At 36.7% G+C, this 21,508-nt stretch overlaps 5 protein-coding genes and 1 long non-coding RNA gene across 7 annotated transcripts; 3 read left to right on the forward strand and 3 right to left on the reverse strand.

The window, feature by feature from the left end:
• Window positions 1-571: 571 nt before the first annotated feature.
• LOC141902635 (uncharacterized) lies at window positions 572-3,224 on the reverse strand. The gene is made up of 3 exons (XR_012618905.1): window positions 3,179-3,224; window positions 946-1,045; window positions 572-669 (listed from the first exon to the last, which is right to left on the reverse strand). It is a non-coding gene; the product is annotated as an uncharacterized LOC141902635 (long non-coding RNA).
• Window positions 1,285-3,295, forward strand: LOC141902633 (uncharacterized). The gene is made up of 2 exons (XM_074790456.1): window positions 1,285-1,407; window positions 2,268-3,295. The coding sequence occupies exon 2, from the start codon at window positions 2,276-2,278 to the stop codon at window positions 2,891-2,893; it is 618 nt and encodes a 205-aa protein (XP_074646557.1). The 5' UTR covers window positions 1,285-1,407; window positions 2,268-2,275; the 3' UTR covers window positions 2,894-3,295.
• A 279-nt stretch (window positions 3,296-3,574) lies between these two features.
• On the forward strand, window positions 3,575-5,753 carry LOC141901811 (chymotrypsinogen 2-like). The gene is made up of 8 exons (XM_074789296.1): window positions 3,575-3,657; window positions 3,801-3,914; window positions 4,089-4,376; window positions 4,457-4,640; window positions 4,821-4,923; window positions 5,060-5,231; window positions 5,334-5,482; window positions 5,560-5,753. Exons 1-8 carry the CDS (start codon window positions 3,621-3,623, stop codon window positions 5,725-5,727), a joined length of 1,215 nt encoding a protein of 404 aa, XP_074645397.1. The 5' UTR covers window positions 3,575-3,620; the 3' UTR covers window positions 5,728-5,753.
• A 135-nt stretch (window positions 5,754-5,888) lies between these two features.
• LOC141901812 (plasmolipin-like) lies at window positions 5,889-10,912 on the reverse strand. Its single transcript, XM_074789297.1, has 5 exons — window positions 10,855-10,912; window positions 9,786-9,938; window positions 9,258-9,419; window positions 9,054-9,152; window positions 5,889-8,813 (listed from the first exon to the last, which is right to left on the reverse strand). Exons 2-5 carry the CDS (start codon window positions 9,909-9,911, stop codon window positions 8,676-8,678), a joined length of 525 nt encoding a protein of 174 aa, XP_074645398.1. The 5' UTR covers window positions 9,912-9,938; window positions 10,855-10,912; the 3' UTR covers window positions 5,889-8,675.
• A 402-nt stretch (window positions 10,913-11,314) lies between these two features.
• LOC141901146 (DNA-directed RNA polymerase II subunit RPB3-like) lies at window positions 11,315-15,760 on the reverse strand. 2 transcript variants are annotated; one of them, XM_074788246.1, is made up of 9 exons: window positions 15,656-15,760; window positions 14,494-14,642; window positions 14,099-14,148; window positions 13,891-14,012; window positions 13,679-13,807; window positions 12,041-12,089; window positions 11,802-11,970; window positions 11,658-11,695; window positions 11,315-11,581 (listed from the first exon to the last, which is right to left on the reverse strand). In XM_074788246.1, exons 2-9 carry the CDS (start codon window positions 14,577-14,579, stop codon window positions 11,400-11,402), a joined length of 825 nt encoding a protein of 274 aa, XP_074644347.1. In that variant the 5' UTR covers window positions 14,580-14,642; window positions 15,656-15,760; the 3' UTR covers window positions 11,315-11,399. The 2 variants fall into 2 exon arrangements, with proteins under 2 accessions (XP_074644347.1, XP_074644346.1); XM_074788245.1 differs by lacking the exon at window positions 15,656-15,760 and having other exon boundaries at window positions 14,494-14,647.
• On the forward strand, window positions 14,746-17,518 carry LOC141901145 (regulation of nuclear pre-mRNA domain-containing protein 1B-like). The gene is made up of 7 exons (XM_074788244.1): window positions 14,746-14,950; window positions 15,226-15,355; window positions 15,434-15,540; window positions 15,701-15,924; window positions 16,211-16,337; window positions 16,410-16,585; window positions 16,881-17,518. The coding sequence occupies exons 1-7, from the start codon at window positions 14,800-14,802 to the stop codon at window positions 17,028-17,030; spliced, it is 1,065 nt and encodes a 354-aa protein (XP_074644345.1). The 5' UTR covers window positions 14,746-14,799; the 3' UTR covers window positions 17,031-17,518.
• Window positions 17,519-21,508: the final 3,990 nt, after the last annotated feature.

Here is a 21,508-nt window from a genome sequence, read left to right on the forward strand (position 1 = left end):
AATTCGACCAATCATCACAAATTGGGAAAATTTGTTTGAATAACCAGAGGCAACAAACATGTTGTTAATGTAATTGTGGTAATTTAAAACGCAAACCGTTGAATGCAATGGGTTTACTTTCCATGGATTTCCTTAAATTTCACGCTTCTTATTCGCGCACTACTCTAGCGGCGAGATAATTAACACACACGTGGACAATGCATTATACAAGATTGGCGCAATTACTTTGACTTTTCAGGTTTCAGCACTTTTCTCCGAAAGTATTTTTTCCTCAATAATCTTTATTATATTAAAATAATCACGAATCGAAGAACTTACGATGGTTAGCGCTATTTTTGTGCGTACTGTCACAGCACGCGCGATTCTCTGAATTCATTCAGCCGACGGAGTTATGGTTCCAAGACGAGGTGCTGCGTCTAATTATAAGAAAAAAGAATGAATGAAAGAAACCGAAATGACGTCGTATTAGCAACTCATTCCATGATTGCAGCCAATTTAGACCTACGTTTAGTGTTTGAGGTCTGGAAATTGAACGGCAAGCCGAAATATGAGCTGCAGCGTTGATATTCACCCGAATCTTCCCGGTGAACAAGTCATATTGTAAAGAGTTTTATCTATTCGTCGAGAAAAGATCCTGTAATCTCTCACGAGCTGGTGACCATATACGTCCTGTAGATGAAAAATGAAAGCGGCTAAAGCTTCTAGACATCGGATGATCCGTTACAGCCGTTAGAAATAAGGTCCAACATTCTCGGATGTGTGCAGTCACCGGAAAATTAAATGTCACTGGGGTCGACCGTATTGATCCTAGTCGAATCCTAGCCTCTCTTTACTGACCCCCCGGGCTTAATCTCGTGATTCCATTTTTTTTTAGCGAGGACTGACTGATATCTGCATATTCATCTTTGCGGCGACTGGCGTAAATGATACTATGTAGGATCGTACCTTTTGTATTGGCCGAGTGATTTGTATTACCCCGAATGGTGATAATCCTCTAGTCCGTCCAACAGCTACCCTCATGCCCAGGGGTCCTGGTCTGTAAATGCTAAATCAAAATCAAATCGTTCCAGTAAATACATTTATTTGTTGCAATTCCGTTATCGGGTATGTCATACAGTCGTTATAGCGAATCGTAAAATACCGTGCAAATGATAACAGGGCATTGTAAGATATTCGGCCACAGTGAAAATGTATTTCATATTTTGCTTTTTTCATAAGGTTCATAAAGTAGCTAATCGACAGATTTGATTGAATTCGGTTGTGTCAGCGACGAAAGGGTTAAAACACAAATCCCGCATTGAAGGTTGGTTGGATCTCCGGATCTCAGCGTCATAGAATCTGTTATATATGTTTGAACAAATCTGAGATTTTCAATATTTTACCATAAAGTGACGTATAATTTTCGAGGTAAGCTAAACAGATAACATAGTGCATCTTAAACGTTCTTATGTAGGCCTGCCACAGCGTTTTATATAGCTTGAAATTGTGATAGTGGCAGGAATATCCAATGCGCAATATGGTGCGCTGTCGAGCCATCGTTATAGGGTATGTATTGATCGTATGATGGTATAACCCATGAGATGCTGGTAGATATGGTACTGTGTCTGTATGACAGAGACGACATTTTGCTGCGAATATGAAATGATTGCCTATCAAAGTATATAATTCCCGACACTGAAAATGCGTATTTTCAAGAATTTTCATGGTGAATAATGCATCTATGGCATAGTGTAAAAAGCATATAGAACAAGTTTTGAAATAACATGAAATTCGCTATTCATTGAACGCCGTACATATGCAAGATGGTTAAAACTCAAACGGGTTCCTTAAAAACAGATATGATAATGAATTTGACCCAAACATAAATTCCCAGTAATTGTTTAGGACACTCGTTCGGGTTTTGTGCACTAATAAGATGTGCATCAAGATTAGAGTACAGACTGATATATAACGACGTTTTGACCCGGTAATATGCAGGTAGGATAGGCCTAACCTATCAGTTTGACCGTTGTCAATGTAGGACTAACTACTTTCCATGCAAACCGCGGTCGGTCAGTGTCTCTACTAGATTACATTAAGAGCTGACTTCTGAGGTCAATACCACAAATATCTTACCGGTATATCAATTTGAATTCTAGTTGTGATGTGGACAATAGGTAGGCATAACATTCTTGCTATCCCTGATTAAAAGATTTCAGCTTTGAGGTCTATAATCCAGTTTCTTGTAAATCATTTTCATCTAAGCCTGTTTTTTTTTTCATCAATAGATTCAGAAATGCCCTCGGCAGCGGACTCTATGTCGGGAGAGGAGCGATTTTTACGTGTGGCGACAGTCATAGACCAAGTGGGTCCGAAGGCGATGCGAGCGCACCTACAAAACGTTTTCCCTAATCTCAGTGATGAACTCAGTCACCAGCGCCCACGACTCCTATCACTTCAACTGCAGGGAGCTATTAACGAGGATCAGTGGCGCATTTTATATGGGCCTGATGATCGCAATGCAACCAAAACCTGCGCCGAAATGGATATATCATTGTTGGCAATTTTGATTAATAATCTATCTCCAACAGCTGAAGAGGTACACCTCGACAGGGTGTCGGCAGAGGGAATTCGTAGAATCAGAAATTATCTCGGGCGTTTGCCTGTTGCATCCCTGCAAGCAGATGTGTACAATGATAATATGAAGTATTTGGAACAATACGTTGTATCATTGGCTGGGCCGGATATGAAAGCGATGCTCGATGAACTAGCTGAAGCTGATATCACCCCAACTGATCAGACCATGAAGCAACGGGCTAAAGCACTCAGGAAAGAATTTAACTTGCAAACGAGTCTGGACGTTCCAAGCAACTTCAGTCCAGTCACCGAAGGACATTTCTTCCTTCATAATTAGACCACCTTTAAAAATGATTTGAAATTATAGATTAAGCACGAGATGGTCTTAGATTAAGAAGTGGGACATTTTGTGGATCGAAATTAAATTCGACCGCGTTCGTTCTTCGAAGTGAATACTGTTCGTTAAGCCTAGTGTATGCTACATGTATAATCAACTGTGCTATGTTTAATAAAACTATAATCGCTTTATGATAATAATGGATGTAAAGCGCCTACAACAGCTGTGACATCTGAAGTATAGGCCTACGTCATTGCATTAAATATTGCTTTGAAAAAAACTTACCCAGTAAAGACGTATTACATGCGAGTTGAATTACTACTGCTATTTTGTTTCGAAAACGCAGCATATAGAGATACTTTGCCTTCTTGTAACATAGAATTTTAAGAAGAGTTTATAGGAAAATAGATAATATATAGATGTTGAAATTCAATGGGAAGAAAGGTCGTTTTCTTTTTTATTTTTCAAATCGGCTTTTCTAACAGCCGTTTTTTTCGGTTAAGCAGGAAGTACGTAGGCAGCCCTCTATGTACGTCCGGAAATTGTTCATCTATCAATCAATTTCACGCAAACAAATACACAAATATACTCTGTCTATTTACATATGGATGATTCATATATTTCAAAACATAACATAATTGATAAACTATCTTCAAATTCGAATAAATACGATATACAACTAGAACAAATAGCTTCTGGGAATCACGTAGACCAGAATTTTCCAGACATGGATTCTATATTAGTGATACTGCTCAATATCGCAGGTTAAATCCGCTTAAGTCTTTTTCTCGATATCGTCCTTTCTTAAGTCGACTCATAAACAGATTTGTTAATTCAAGTCTGATTTCAGAGGATCTTTATACAAACTCATCTTTATTCATTCTTATCAATTCTATTTGGCTGAAAGTGGTTTTTGGTAGCAGCTGTTACGACAGTGGAGGAGGATGCCTACCAGAAGGGACCACGTGCTTCGAGGATCCATTAGATGGAGAATGCCCAGAAAACGGAGTTTGTTGCAAAGGTCAGTTCATTGTATGCGCAACATCTGACGTAAAATGCCCTCAATAAGTATACACCACGATCTTTTGTTCTTCTCTAGATCTTTGTTTAAATTTTTACTGATCTCCTGTTAGTGAAGTGAAGGTGTTACGGTTGTTCTGTCGTTTGAAAAAAATTTCATACCGTTCTTTAAAAGGTTACACATTGTGCGAACAGCTGAATGGTGGATATTGCCAGGATAGAAAGTTCGCCTGTGATCAGTACACTCAGATGCCCGGTTTCGATATCTGTGGCGGTTACGCTTCAGATTGGCTTTGTTGTTTAAATTTCACTCATCCGGTGATTCCACCGACTGGACGACCCCCGAGACCATCACTGGTCACAACCGATGAAATAACTGAGCCAACAACTACTCTGCCACCGACAACAACTACTAGAGAGCCTTTCACATTTCACCCGATTGTACCTTTCCAAAATCACCCAGGTATTCATACGCTAACAAAAATGTGTAACTTAAATACGACCGTTATTGGGAGAAATTGGCATAAGGTGTTTAGTTTTTAGATTGTGGACGATCGAAGTGGCCAGCGGTTGGTAACTGGCGCATCACGCATGGCTGGAATGCGCAGAAAGGAGCATGGCCTTGGCAGGTATCGATACAGATGGGTGGATCTGGTGGTCATTTCTGCGGTGGTTCAATCATTTCAGAACAATGGGTCGTGTCCGCCAGTCACTGTTTTTACCCATGGTACGCAGTAGATTCTATCAATTCATTTTCAAGCAAGAAAAATCCATTATCTTGTCAAATATTTTGTTGAAATTAACTTTAATGGTGACTTGATTTATTGTTTGAGAGAATGAAAAAAATCAACTGTAATCAATTATAAAATCTGATGTAGACAATTTATTCATATCCAAATCAAACTAGGGGTCCGCAACAGGTACATGCGTACACAGTGGTAGTAGGTGATACTAATGTATATGAAGACGATGGACCAGAGGTGACACATGAATTACAGGCGATATTCATGGTAAAAATTCCAATACATATATTTAACTCTTTGCCTGTAATCTTCTGGTATTCAACATGAGATCACGACTTTAAAATGTATTTTACCGGTTCATCGTATTGCTCTGGGAGTTTTTAAAAAATTTATTCGATTATAGCATCCCTGGTATGATGGCAGAAAAAGTGACAGCCCCCACGATATTGTACTGTTGAAGCTGAAGAAACCAATAGTATTCAACGATTACGTCAAGCCAATTTGTCTTCCACAACAAAATGATGACTTCACTAACTGGCCAGATTGCTGGGTGACCGGGTGGGGTGAAACAAAATGTAATTATACTATACGCCCTATTTTGTTTAGTTTTTGTCAGTAAAAGGACTAAAAACAGTCTATTTCAATTGAATGCCACAAACATTTGCAATACTTTTCAGCGACTCAGAATCGAGCTCAACTTCAACAAGTTCAGGGTCCTTTAATTCCAAACGAGGAATGTGATGTAGGTTGGAGGGCGTTGTATAAACGACCAGTTATTTTAGAAAATCATATATGCTTTGGTCGTGGATACATCGGATCCTGCCAGGTAAGGTGCCATTTTGAAACTACTTTTATTCTCTGTGGTATAAAGATTCATTCCAGAAGTGAGTTTTTAATTTACAGGGAGATTCAGGTGGACCTGTTCAGTGCCGTAAAGAAGGTCGAGTGGAGTTGGCCGGTGTCGTTTCATTTGGTCATGCTGTATGTAACCATCCCGGTTACCCGAGCGTATCAACGAGAGTCTCAAAATACATCGACTGGATTCAACACATCATGTCAACTAATCAATAAAATCAATCTTGCTGTTAATAAATCTTCGACGATAAAACTTCCGAGTCCCGACTATCGTCTTTTTTAGATCTATCGGATATTTCGCCCTCACTGGACGAGAAAATCCACAATAACAAAAACAACTCGGGTAGCAACAATTCAAAGCAAATTATATTTGTTTATTTACTATTATCATCAAGAAGTATTAAAGCATATGAAAATCAATATTCCGGCTCAAAAATGTCAAATTTTCACAAAATACGAACGAAGCTGTTTTTTTGTCTTATTTCTCCATAAAGAGAAGCATGGCTGAAACATTCCCAGAGAACACTTCCTCTGCAGTCATTTATAATATAACACCAAAATAGAGAATTTACAATTCTTTCCAAATGTTCACAGAATATAAAATATGCATTTCAATGCAGTCGCTTGTTTTGATTTTCGCTTTTATCATTGGAAAAATCTTTTGAAGCTTTTTAAAATAATTTGACCGTAGTATGTTTCTTGAATAGCAACAATATTTCATTAGTAAAGACAATCAACTATAAGTGACTACTTCAATAACATCAATACTCAACAGCCCCAGATTAATAGTAGATATTAGATTTAAATGTTATACATAATGTACACATATTTGTTCAAAATATTTGTTGACTCCACCACTAACCCTATTGACCACTGTGTACTAATACAATTAACAAATATAAAAATACATCATCATAAAAACCTCCTCATTATGCCCATAATTTATTTTCATTCGACGTATTTTGAATATTGTATCTCTCGATACGCAGGAGATGAACAGTGTAAATATATATCTATTTATACATCTGATGTAATCAAATTCGTAGCTGAGACATTTATTTGTTTCCTCCACGGAAAATCTCTCCAAGTAACGCCTTCAGATGGATGTTGAATTCACATCTGTTTTTCAGTGCACACATATTTACGCATTATACTAGAAACAGCTCTTTGTAAATCGTCTAAATTCTCAAGTACAGAAGTAACTTTTTAAGCAGTCTAGTCTATGACGCGACTGAACAATTTTTTTCAAAAAAGCAAAACACCCAGAGAACTACACTAGTACAATAGCGCTGCACTACTTTTAAACGGTTCTTTGAATGGCAAATTAGGTTTGGCGACGAACAGAGGTAAAATAGCGTATCATACATTCTGTGTTAATTGTAATTGAGCCCTTTTTCCAGACTTGAAAATAACCAGAACTTGCAATTAATGGGGAAATTAATATCAATGTCAGAGGTAGATAGCAAATGCAAAATATCCAACATTTAACTGTCCCATATATAACTAAATAAGCGTTTAATATAACGATCAATGGTCTCGGATACCTTAAAATAACAGCAGATTCCGAACATAAACCGTGCTTTAGAGAATGGAAATAATTTCTGGTTTTTGAAAACAACAATTGCAAGAATGAAAAGCAGATTAATACAGTTACATGTCATTGACATATGACAATAGATTTTTTTCTATCATGGTTAGAAGACTAGAAGGAGCAAAGTTCGTGTTCATCATCATACACAGTCAAATTCATTTCATTCGGATCAGTTTAATCCGCATTTCAATCTAATCTGGATATCATCTATACATGTATGTAGCCTAAGATGTTTTATTCGGATTTCTCATAAACCGGATGAAATTTCATCGGACCGAAATGATCCGAATAAAGCGAATGTTTAAATTATTAGAATTAAAATGATACGATGCACCAAATACATCATGGATGTACCAAATTAAATTTGAATTGAATCATAGTTGCTGCTACTGCTTTTTGATATAATAAAATGATTGAAAATATATATAAATAATTGACCCAAATACAAAAACTTAATACATCCGAGTATAGCTCTACTCTACTAATAATATAAAATAGCAATATATAATACATTTATGATAAATCTTGATACAAAACATCCAACTTAGAAAACATGTGGTAGGCGATGAGATTTCATACGCTAACTATCTATTCCACAAACCTCCTTGAAACTCACTGAAGTGGCCTCTCAATCAAAGGATGCACCATTAAAAACTAGAATCTTAATAACTGTTAGTCTTTTCCTATTAAAGAATTAGCTGAAAAATTAACTTTTTAATTCTGTTCCAGATGAGTGGTCATCAAAGGATTCATTCTCCAAATGAAAAGCTTACTGCTGTAACACAATGAAACACAAACAAAAACAGTGTTTATAAACTTTAGTAGCTTTAATTTATACTCATACAGCTGAACACAGATCGCGTACCAGCCGGCAATTCATTGCAATACTAATCCTACCAGTTTCAAGACAATCCTGCACTACAATTACCGGCATGGATAACTTTCAAAACCTATTCTACGCATGAGATGCTGCCAAAACATGACGAGGAATTCTTATTCTGAAGTCAACAGTATAATTCAATTCTAATACTTATACAACACCTCTGAAAGTTTGATATATCCCAATTTCGATATTTGCATAACCTATTGATTTTTGACACATGGCAAATATTAACCCACACTTACTTCTATGAATGCAGATGTTGTTTTTCTGATTAATGTCAGTGAAGTTATTTTAATACATTCATACTAGGATCCAGATATTCGATTATATAATAGTTATCAACCAATTGCTGCATCAATGATAAAATAAAGATCAAAGTATTGACACACGATGGTCATCTGCAGTAGATAAACAGGGATCACCTTCTATTTAGTGAGGCATGTAGTACAAATGATAAGAAAGTGAATGATATTCGAACAGTCTTAATGGGCCAACATGCGTAAATCTTGAAACTTTATCAAATCTTATCCATTCGGGTTTAAAAAGAAATACTTATATGCATTAGGTTAAGATTCTATTCCATTCATATTTAGAAGAACATTTTGCCCAAATGCATAGACAAGAAAAAATACCATCAACATTTCTGTTCTATATCTGCGAAATATGGACAAATTTCAGAAGATAGAATTTCTAATATTGTGTAGAATCAACAGTTGTGACAGTAGTGGAAGTTGTAGTGGATGCAATAACTGTCGGACCGTTTCTCCACTCTCTAAACATGAAAAACGTGTCAACAGCGTAAACAGCTGTAGCAGCGAAACTGAAGAACTGCAATAGAAATATTTACACAATATTATCATTTACATTTTACAAAACAAATCATTAAGAAATTGTAATCAACTTCTGCAAAAACTTTAGCATTGAGGCTGTGCATTTGAATACAAGAGCATCACAGGAGATGTCTCCCTTTTCTTCTCTTCTTTATGGCTCATAATTACAATAAAACACAGATGAGTAAGAAATATTTGTAAATCAAAATGTGAAAATAAATGTAGAAATTAAACTTACACATGCAGCTGCAATTGATGCATCAACCCATCCATAAACAGCCAATACTATGGACGTTATCAGGAAAAGAATAGTGTACACAAGGTAGAAAACGAAAACCTGAAATAAATAAAAAAGTTCAAAGCGTATAAATTCATATCCGGAATATGAAACATATTACATTACAGTGGATAATGATTAGAAATGAAGGTTGCATGTACTTACAAATAGTGGCCATGGCCCGGGCATCTTATAGATCAGACCGAAAAGAAAACTCGCGAACAAAATTATAGTTAGAACTATCGCTGATCCATACAAAAAACCAAACCATCCTGACGCCCTCATGTAGACTATTGACACGCAGATGATAATGATTAAGTCTAAAACCTACAATACAACAAATTTTATTCATAATCATGCCATTTTATAATACATAGTACTGTCACTAATTCTAATAAGAATATCTCAGGAAATAGGCTATTCTTTTATAACCATACCGGTACTTGTATTGTATGATACCTGTAATTTCTACCTGTAATACTTGTCTGCACTTTTACTCATTAAAATTTTCAAAAAAGTTCGATTGTAATGTATAGTATCTCTCATAAATGGACGACTCTCGTCGAACTCACATAAGTCAACATCAAACGAGTCATCACATCAGACTCTTACTTTGGAGTTCTAATGTATATTTCCAATCCTAATGGTAAATTGTCAACTTGGTGACTTCAACTTCTGAAAATACTAACTTACTATCTCAACAATCTTTAAAATTCCGGGAATTGTCTTTAAATATTCTTTATGAAAGCCAATATTTGTGCTGCTTTTAGTAGTAGTGGTGGTATTCGTCTCATACGAGGTTGGCATTGGATCAGCCATTGTTAAGTTTCACTGTGTTTTCTTTACCTGAGAAAAAAGAGAACTGTAGTTGACAAAATGACCTCTACTCAGGAATTACAGTCAAAACATCCTCATGCCACAACATCTCCCGGTTAAAACGTCCTTATCCTATGTATTCTCCACACAAAGTTTATAAAATGAATCATAAATGGACTTTTATACTTTCACCTATTTATTTAGATCAATTCGATTCCTTCTTTATTGGTGAACAGTATGGGAGTAGGAAATAATTTTTTCTGGATTTGAATATCATTGTGTTTGAATATCATTGTGTTTGATGTTCATGAAACACATCTATGCTTTGATGGAATTAGAAAGGATTCTGTATAACCAATTGGCCTAAATCGTTTTGATACGACGAGGACATGTTGACCGACAGAAGTGAGGACGTTATGACTAATGATATTTTGATGGCGAGGATGTTTTGTGAGGACGTGTGAGGATGTTTTGACCAGACCCTCTCAAGAATAGCTAAATTAAGAGTCGTAGACGTTGAGTTAGTGAGGAAAAGGCCTATGTAATAAAATATGCATGGACTTGCTTGGTCTGGTGGTAAAAAGGTTCCTGTTGGTTGCCATCCTGCCCTTGCTTTTCTTCTGGACCCTGCGGACTAACATATTCCTGAGAGAAATAACCCTGCTGCTAACCCGACCAAAAACCCGGGAACGGAGAGACGGGTGGGGCGTACGACGGTTACGTTTGTTATTGAATCGAAGAACGAAGGCCAACCAACACTCAGCATGCTCAGAACAAGAAGGGGCGCGGCACCGTAGAAAATGTTTGATTCAATGACCGGGATGATCTAATTAACCACACCCGTTTCGGCCAAATTTTGATTAACAAATTCTTTTATTGTAGATAATCTCATCATTGTTGTTTAAAATATGAATGTGCAACGCCCTTTTTATTAAGTAAAACTTACGTTTTTAGAAACAAACTATGCAGAAAATTTCATGTAATTTATGCGACACCTATTGGCTCAAAACAAAAGTAAAACACGGATTCGGAAATGGACTATTAGTCTTCAACTTCTGTGGAACTGGAATTGGAAACACCAGTTTATATTCTCTTAGCCGAAACGTTGCGCAACTGTATATACTCTTCTATTCAAATCGCTTTGGCTGATTTTATTGTTGGATTTCTCTCGTTCTCGTTACCAGTTAATAATCTAGCGCCAGTTCACGGAAGCATACCCTTCAACAAGTAGCGGTAGCGACAGATTTTTCCCGAGTACCGCCGAGCAGCATGAGCGGAGCGGTACTGGACTAACTGCATTGATTACGACTGCATTAAGTTCATGAAGACTAAAAATAAGCTTATAACACATGAGCATTCTTTACAGCAAAATTTTATTTGCAATATACAAAAAAATGATTATACACGTTTTCACGAATGGCATTTGATACACATTCCAATAGATTTGAGTCTTAAATGCAAATTGCCATAAGTCTATAGAAAGTTCCACAGTCATTGAATTGTTAACACATCATTCTGTATCTCTTGACTCAGATGCACTTGTAAATCACTTAGTTTCTTCTTGAAGACCGAGAGTCCAGAATAGATTATATTTTCTGGTTTGAGTGACCCACAAGATTCAACATTGAAGTAAAATTTATTTGGTTTCCCACTCGGATTAAATGGTGCTTGCACTGAAAAAATATGTTTAAAAGAATAATCCTCAATCAAGCTGCATAAAAATATCATTATAAAATACAAAATATTTACCTTCATCTTCTCCTATTTCTGTATATTCACTTTTCGGCCTGAAATAAAATTAGAACACTTACAAAACCTGGCTATGTTCTGACAAAAAGTGACAAATGAAACTTCAAGAACAATTTCTTGTTGCGCATGCAATCAAAATCTTACCACTCTTCCGGTTTTGGATATGTTGTATGGCGCAATGCATTATCCGGGTCATATTCAAAAGCAACACCAGCTGTAGGATTCCACTTAGCATGTTCTTTAGCGAATCCCTTCCTTGCAAAGGCACGAAGTTTCAGTTCCTGTCCCTTACGCAGTTTCACAATGAGAATGTCTGATATAGAAAAAGCCATATGCTAAATACATTTCACTATCAAAGTTGTTGATTATGGGGATGGACATACCTTCAATTTCTCCATAATCAGTTCCTTGTTCTCTGTGTCTTGTGGTTACCTGAGTTAAAGAAGAATTAAGTTCAACCATGGCAACATATGTCACTTAGCAACAAAATGGCACAATATGGAGGCAAATGATCTCTCAACAGTGCTAGATGGTTTTAGTCTAAGGTACTTGCTTCTGCGCCATTTTGAAGAAGACCAAATGGTTAACATAGATGATGAGGATGATTCAACCGCTAAAAGATTTTATCCCAAGACCCTACAAAATATCTGTCAAGCAGCCATAAGACGATGTCTAGGTATAAGGGGGTTAGATTTGGTAAGATTTCTTGTTGAAAATTGAACATTATATCTTTTTCACTCTGCAATGTAAATGGCAATAGTCAATTTCGTATCTTCTGAATTACTCAAAAACAAATATCCTCGGACAAATAACCTTGTGAATATTTTCAGTGTCAGAAACTTCCTTTGCCAAACGTATTGAAGGATTTAATAAGTAAACTCGAATTGGGTGATTTCTACATATGTCCAGATATGGCTTCACGAGATTATCACTACACCAGAATGTTTCCAGCGAGCTGTCTCATTGATGGGACTATGGTACTCCTCAAATTCTGTCATCCAGGTATCCAAAGCCATAAACCAAAACAGGGGTCAGAGAACACTATTTTTCACATTTTTTTCTTTTCAAGGTCCAATAATATAAGTGATACATATACTGATCAAACTTTCCTCAGATTAGAAAAACTGAATTTCTTAAAACTTAAACACAGCTTGTGCATAAAGTCTGAGCTCCACAGTATACGACATGAAAACGGGAAGACACTTTTATTGAATTAATCACACATTTTCATGATTTTTCACAGTATTTCAAGCATACATCTATATTTTTCACGACAATCTGACCCCTGCAATGCATACTATTTACTAAATAAGGAGTGTTCAAAGCTATAATGATGATTTTGATTTTTCAGCCCGTTCAATTATTCCTGATGAATGTTACATCAATACATTTCAATATCACGACATCTCTTGCCATATCTACTTGAAAACAAGCAGTTTTCCTCAACTGATCGCTCAAAAGAAAGAACAGCAGACGTCATTCACAGAAAAAGAGATCTATACATTCACTTTGCAGCTGATTAGAATCTGCAGAAATCTTGCACCTCAGGTGAAAATATTCCCAGAAAACGTATACCTCAACGGAAATGGAGAGATGTTTTATAGAACATTGGCTTTTCCAGAGAGTGAAATTCAACTGACACTGTTCTGCAGTGATGGCATTTATGAAGCACCAGAATCTTTGAAGGCGGAAAGAGAATGTACTGAATACTCGCGTGTGTGGACTATTTGCTGCTTAGTTTATGAAATGGTTACTTATTCTGCAGCATTTAAAGGCTGCTCTCCATTTTTGATAAGCTTGGGACAAAATCTAGGAAGTTTCATTATCTCCCAGTTACCGCTCCCAAAATTGCCAGATCGATATTCAGAATTGGTACAAAACCTCATTACTTTAGGAACAAAAAATGACCCGATTGAGAGACCTAGCTTGACAGAATTCAGGCAAATGGTTGAATCACAACTGGAATCTCTTCAATCATAGACTTTGTCTTATTCACTCCATACTTATATCATTATACTCACTGGAATGACTTTAGGATTACTTGATATTAGATCAGCTGATGAAACATGTCTTGTCTGGTCATCTGTACATTTGACATCTAATGTAAATTCCACTGAACAATTAGGACAAAATTCTTCGCATGTACAATCCTTGACAAATGATAACAGAATAAATAAATAACACACACATCGGAAGAAAGAGACAAGATCGAAACTAAATTGATTAAATTTACCCTTGAATATTGCAACAGTTCGACCTCTTCATCACTAGTGAGTGGAATCAATCCAACTCTGTGAGCAATGAATTCATCGCTGACAACCGTTGAATTGGCATCTATTTGTACCCAATCAATCGCTGAAGATAAAAAACAAAGGTTCTCCTCAATAATGCGTTTAGTTGTAAATCAAGTTGTTCTCCAGTGAATCAGATTGACTACTTACCGATTGTTGGCACCTCAGCGATACATATGCGCCTCAAACCATTAGCAACACTGAAAGACGACAGAAAAAAAAAAACTTAGTGAAAAACGATTAAGCTACACTCATCTGGTTGCGAGTGCGTTTGGCCTTGGAGGAGTGGACAATTTGAAAATACTACTAGTAGGGCGAACTCTTTTATCAGATCGGAGAATCCGTTTGCCTCCAATCGTACTCTTTTATTGGTCACGTGACTTTTTGGAGTCTCCGAAACCTCCTCTCTGTCGAGGTGGTGTGATTCGGATTTTGTGTGGAGCCAACCGGAGATTTCGGACGGAGACTTCGGAGGTCATAAAAGAGTACGCCCATACAAAACCGAAGAAAAGGATGATATAATTTGTAATAAAAACATAACTGACCTCAGATCTGTATCTTCTAACGTGAACTTTACATTTTCATCGCTTAATTCACTAATTATTAGAGTGGGTTGATTGGCATAAGGCATTTTCTATGTTTTTATTCGAAGATTTTGAAACAACTTTTTTTCCTGACGCGAATAGTCGACAACCTTGAAACAGATCGCGAGATTAAAAATGAGTGTTGTCGATACCTGAATTCACGTTCGATCGCGTAACAACGAAATCCGTGTGTTTACTTCCGCATTTTGTGAATTGATTGAATTGGATTATTTTACCATCCTCCGATCAGGCCTAAATCGGGCTCAAATGGCATCGTTTTCAGAAAGTAGCTTCATCAAGAAGCTGTCAGATTTCAACAGTTCCCAACAGAGTATACAGACGTTATCTCTGTGGCTGATTCACCACCGAAAACATGCGAAAACGATTGTGCAAGTGTGGGGTTCCGAACTACAAAAAGGTAAACAAAAAAGGAAAATCAAATCATTCAATAATTGTTGATAGTTGCTTTTACATGATTATGCAGCAAAACTTGTTTCAATGATATCCCAAAAATATCCCAAATTGTCGATGTCAGACGAAAAATAAATAGACTTGAGTATTTTGGTTTGAAGAACGTTCATAAATGCTGCTATTACTAAAATCTTTTCATTTGAGTCATAGTTCTCATTCACTAAAGAATTAGACTTCATAATTTATGAGATGATCAAGATTTACTTTTTTCTCTCTTTCTAGCGAAACCTCAAAGGAAGCTTCTTTTCATTTATCTCGCCAATGACGTTGTACAAAATAGCAAAAAGAAAGGACCTGAATTTCATGAAGCTTTTACTGCAGTACTACCAGAGGCTTACAAACACTGCGCGAGGTTAATACCCGATCATTAAAACTAAAGCTAAGAGTTAATCATCTCAAAACATGATTATTTTTTTGATTTTTTTTACAGAGAAGTGGACGAAAAAAGCCGAGGGTCCATGGATAGAATGTTAAATATCTGGACGGAAAGAAGTATATTCAGTGCTCAATTCACAAAATCTTTGAAAAAGATTCTAGGTAACACTTGTTTTAGACAGTCTACATGTGAACTTACCACCAAATTTCATTTTTTGGCCTCATAGAACTGGATGGAGTTAAATGTATATCTATGCCTGATATTTGGTTACTCTACCTTTGTGAAAAGAAATATAGTCTCCTCTGGGGTTTCTGTTTTTAGCTGATCATAACAAAGTCTCGACTACCAAAGAAAAAGAGCCTAGCCCTCCAGTAGTGGAAAAACCGGTGACTAAAGAGAAAAAGAAAAAAGATAGAAAACGCAGTAAAGAAGTTAAAGATTCAAGTTCCAACTCCAAAAAGAAAAAAGTGGAACCATCTGAAATTTCTCTTTATGATGAGATTGAAAATGAGCTGACTGCTCAGGAATTCAAAGAACCTCCAACTGTATGTATTTTTACCAAACTCTTACCATTTTTAAAACGAATCATTTGGGGACTGATGAAATTCATTTGGGTTTATGAGAAATAAACCATGTTTTGTATACATTTATGTACGTTATACATGTACCAGAAATTCAATTAGGATTGAACTGATGCAAATGATGCGAGATTGGTCGTATATTAAACATTTCTTTCATCTCTTCTCATACTTTTAAATTGATGGTCTGATGTTATTAGTAATCACTATGATTTTTTTCTTGAAGATTTTTTGATTATTCATGTTTTTGTAGATGGATGAGATTAAAACAATTGTGACTGAACTTGAAAGTGCTCCTTCATTTGATGCTGCTGTCCGTGAGAAAATTGCTGATTTGCCGCAGGATGTTTCAGATGTGCATGCTTTATCTAAATTGAAAGGTAAGAAATAAAAGCACTTGCTAATAACTCACGTGAATTCACTTAGAATGAAAAATGATTTAACATTTTCAGACAAGCGCGAGGCAGATCAGTTGATGAATAAAGTGGATGATGCCATTTTGTTGTTGAATCAGTATAATAAACGTCTAAATAAAGAACTTGAAGATCGTCGACAAGCAGCAGTAAAACTACGAGCATTTATAAACTACCAGAAATCTCTGCTAATGAGTGATAAAGCTAAAATTGAGGTCAGTTTGATACGATCTAAAATGCTTGTAACTTGAAGCCATCACCAAACAAGCGTATTTGACATCGGCTAAATTTGGCCCATGCCAGAATATGCAACTATTCATATTGGTACCAAATGGGTTTGTGCTAGTTTTGAATGAGCAACATTTTTTGGCATGACCAAAAACATCGGACCAGATCCGAATTTGACTCCTCGGATCTGGTCTGAGGCAGTTGACCTGGCCATATCGTTTTCATGTGTTCACGGATATTATGAAGCAACAGTTCTTAATTCTGAGTGATGTGTTCTTTCAGGAATATAGAGAAAAGTTTTCTAAAGTGACCAACGTCAGGAAGGAACTACAGTCTCATATTCAGAGCTTGCCAGATTTATCTCTTCTGCCGAACATCACAAAGGGTTTGGCCCCATTGCCATCTGCAGGAGACTTATTTGCTAATCAGTGACTTAACACGAGTGGAGTAAACACTGCGTTATTGTTTTAACTATGATGAGTTCGATGGATTACTGATGAATTCATGTGCTGATAGATAACAGTACTTGTCATTTATTTCAGAAATGATTTTTAAGTTTGAAACTTTCTGAATCTTTTGAAAAGTTAATACCGGTATTAGTCAGATGAGTCTTCTATTCTATGTTGTTAAAAAGGTCTTTGTCTTGCATGGCTACCAATACATATGAGTAAGAAATACTTTTTCCATTGAATGGCAACATAAGATTTTAGAACATAAACAATTTACTGTTCCTCCTATGAACAGGATGAATAAATTTTATTTGTTTCATGATTAAGTCTTATAGTCTTGTAATGATACACCCAATATATGCATGTCCATGTTCACCTATACGCAGCATATATAATTTGTGGGGTGTTACACTGTAATTGTTGTTTTGTATAAAATCAAATTATTTGTAAATAAAATTTATTTCATTACAAAGAAAATATGTTGTATGTTATCCAAACCAAGGACAACCATTTGATCATCTGTATTGTAATAAAGCATTACAGTAGGCTTCGTGCGGGATTGATATTATTTCTTGAGGCAAGCAAATTAACGATAGGTCACCAACACTTGAATCGGAGTAGTAATCTAAACATTGTGGTGGGTCACACGAATCTGGCAATCAGCTCCGTGACTCGGTCCAACTAAAAGTTCAAAGTTATTGCATATTCAAAGTTAACGATAAGGTTACAAATTCGGTTTATTTATAAGAGCTCAGACCACTATTCTAAAATCTTCTAAATCGTATGAAAAATAAATTCGAGCGTTAAATTCAAATATAAGCTCGTAAATCCAGGGGAAATCCTGCTTATGGCTACGCTTTGATTTGGTTTTCTCCACGCCCCACAACCTAACTTTTGAAATAATCAGACCTTTAGAAAGGAGGGGTATCCCGGTACACTTTTGCCAGTATATCAGAACCGAATGTTTAAGGGAATCCCCATCGTGGATGCCATAAGAAGATTGCCAATATGGCTGTTGCTAAGTAATCCATTTAAACGGAACTTAATGTGGAATCTGCAGTCTTGAAAAAGCTACAGAAACAACGAGTATTATTGTTGAATAAGACACTGGACCTACCCAACCCACATGTTCCCAATGTTTTAAAACAGCAATGGCATCGGCAGCGCATATCAAAAACTATGGACGTTCAACAAACTCTTCCATTTGTAGTAGAAAATGCACGCGGCTGAGCATCCGTGCGAAGACTTGCAGTAGGGAAAAGGATTTTATTTATTACCCGTTAAAAAAATCTCCAAATAAATCGCATAGTGACGCTAGTATCTGCAACGACGCGAATATAGAAAACGACGTAAGATTCCGCTCTGAAGATGCGGTATCCCAGAACAATCTTCAGGTTTCGTCCAAAAAAGACGGCACTAGCATAGAGGCGATTGCATCATCTCGAAATAGGAACCCAACGGCGACAAGCGAGCATTCAGACGAATCTAATGTGGAAGACAAAAACCATACAAAAATCCCATGTAAAAAAGGTCGAAGATCTATAACGTCGAAGGATCTTGAAAATGCAAGGAGCACTTCTCTCAAATCAAATAGACAAAATGACATAATCTTGAAAGATGACGATTATTGCGAAATGATAGTTCCCCAAAGGTACCAAAACAAATCCGAAAGAAGCTACTCACAGAAAGTAAAACACTCAGAAAATGCAGCTGAAACAAAATTGCCACCTGAACCATATGTCATAAATTCTACAATTGTCCCGAAAAGTGATACCGAAAACCAGGAAGATACGCCCAGAATGAATGAGAATCAGAAAATATCCGATCCGAAAAATAGACCACAGTTGATGACGCCAAATATCATTACAGGACCCACGACAACTGGAATCCTAACATCTCCATTAACAAGAGCTATGTATGTGACCATGAAAACACGTGTCATGTATAGATGTATATAAACAACCATCTATTTGGCTCAAGTTCCTGATACGGATAATACAAATTTTCAGATTTTTAACAATCTCTATACCTGATCCTAATCTACAAGTAATTACAGTTTTCTAATGCCTGGGAAATGATAAAGACGTAATTTTCTAGGAAAACCTCAATCAATGGAGCAGAAAATATCATGCTAACAGGTCTACCTATTACGCCACGCCGCCGGTTACAATTTAACCATATCAACCACGCCAGACTTGCGCAGCACGCATGTACGCTTTGGTCAAGGTAAAGTGAATGAAACTTCGTCGTTCTTGTCAGTGAACGTTGAAACTTAATGGAAACAACTAGCCTCTAAAAGTACTCTCAGAAGTAAACATATTAGCATAATCATTTTCTGGAGGGCTTTTTGTAATTTTTCATTCAAATCTATCAGATCAATGAAATAATTTCTAGTACGGTACTTTGATCAAGCGTAATACAATTACACTTAAAAAGTATGAATCGATTCGGATGGTATGACTTCTGAGTTCCGAATTACTGTCATAATTGTATTGTCAAAGAAACGAAATTTAATTTATTTTTCGTGAAAAAACATCGTAGCCTATAGCAAGCATATGGTTCTTCGTCATAAATATTTATTCATTTCCTATGGTGCCCACTAGGCCTCGTGTAAAGCTCGTAATTTGTCAATTTGTGGTTTAAATCCTTGCGATATGATATAAAGGACTGGATTATGATCGACGTCCACGCACCGTTCAGTACAAGCCATGAATTACTTCCAGTGAGCAGAGACGCCGATATCAACAGTTATACCCGAACCTGACAAGCAAGAAACTGGAGAACAAACTGCGTAATGCATGGGAAACACTATCCGAGAAGGACAAATACAAGTATTTCCAGCGAGCGAAAAAAGCAACGGGAGATTTAGATAAATTAGATAGGCCTAAAGGGCAACAACAACTAATGACTGAAAGTGAGTATCGTCAAAGTAACCGTGGCAATTACCAAATTGTTTTTCAAATCGACTCAAAAAAAAGAAATATCGATGTCTTCGCTAAAGGAGAATGTATATACTTTTCGGAAATTCTCTCTTATGTTGCAATATGGACTTGCACAAATTTTTGACATCAGAATATATATATATATAGAAATGTAGTGCATGTCTCCTAGTGCTATAGCGATTTCTGTTCGTGAATCATTCCTTAATTAGAAAATTTACCAGCCTGTGCCCCTCTTTATAAGAAATAAAATGAATCATTTTTCTAATGCATCATTTTCCTATCGTGTCGACCCTCCATTTACGATACACATTGTTTTTCAGTTCAACCAGAATCAGAACAACCATCGTTTACCGACATGTCCGAAAACCAACAAAACACGTATTTAGCCGAAAGACTGCTGAAATTTCAACTGGTGCTCTCCACACAGGAATACAACGACTTTTTGAATCTGTTCAAAATGGCCCTGAAAAATAATTTGGACAAGTGCTCCGTTGAAACAAATCGCGAATTGCTCTCTAGGCAGTTGTTGAACATGATGTTGCGACGTCGAGAGGCCGATATAGAGAAAACAACTGCACTTGAACAATCGCGAAAACAGCGAGAATTTAATAGTGAATATAGGTGGTTTTTGGAGAGACTTTTAGCGGGAATTCAGTTTCCAGTTAAAGAAGAACAGCGATCATCGGAACTTACTCGTGTATTAACGGCTGTTGAGGCAGTGGAGCGCAAACGCAATAAACAAGCTAACGGCGGGACTCCACGGAAGAGACCGAACCGTCAATTAGATCGAATTGCTGTTTATCTTTCAGAAGCCATAGAAAAACGTGATTGTCACGTGCTTGTGATCGGTAACGAACGACTCTGCGTCCCTAGAATTAAAAACCACGAGTTCGAATCAAACTGTCTCATCGATATCGCTTGTCAATCATCTCTACCAATGTTGACCCCGCGAGATGTAGATAACTCGGCCATGTCTGCCGACGACAGTATCGCAGTAGGCAATCCAGTATGCAAACTTGTTGAAGATGAATTATTGAAGGATGCAATTTGTATGGTTGCTGATGAACTAGAATCGACTAATGACCTGGGTGTAGAAGCGGTCGCGAACGCACTCACTGATTTATTGGTCGGTAGTGATGTCGTTCGTGAAATAGTGGAAGATAATAATCGCGTGGCCGAGTGCCAAGTGAAAACGGGCGATCACATCTATTGTAAATAAAAGTACTCTTGTTAATTAGTTCTCATTTTTTGCTTATAGTGTGTTGTAGAGGTTACACATGTTTAGGGTTTGCTACAGACTTTATATACATGTATGTAATGTGTCATCCAAGAGGTATCCTATATGAATGGACGCAGATCTCTCAACTCCCATTATCCTTGTAACTTGCTGTTCTTGGACTATATTCATAGTTCCAGTATGAAAATACTCATGAAAATGTAAAGAAAAAGTACATAACCTGTATAATCTGTATTGGATTTTGGGTGTGGCATTAGCCACTTCGTGTCTGGTAAACAATAC

The sequence above is a fragment of the Tubulanus polymorphus genome, chromosome 3, assembly GCF_964204645.1.
Source record: "Tubulanus polymorphus chromosome 3, tnTubPoly1.2, whole genome shotgun sequence".
Taxonomy (NCBI): Eukaryota; Metazoa; Nemertea; class Palaeonemertea; order Tubulaniformes; family Tubulanidae; genus Tubulanus; species Tubulanus polymorphus.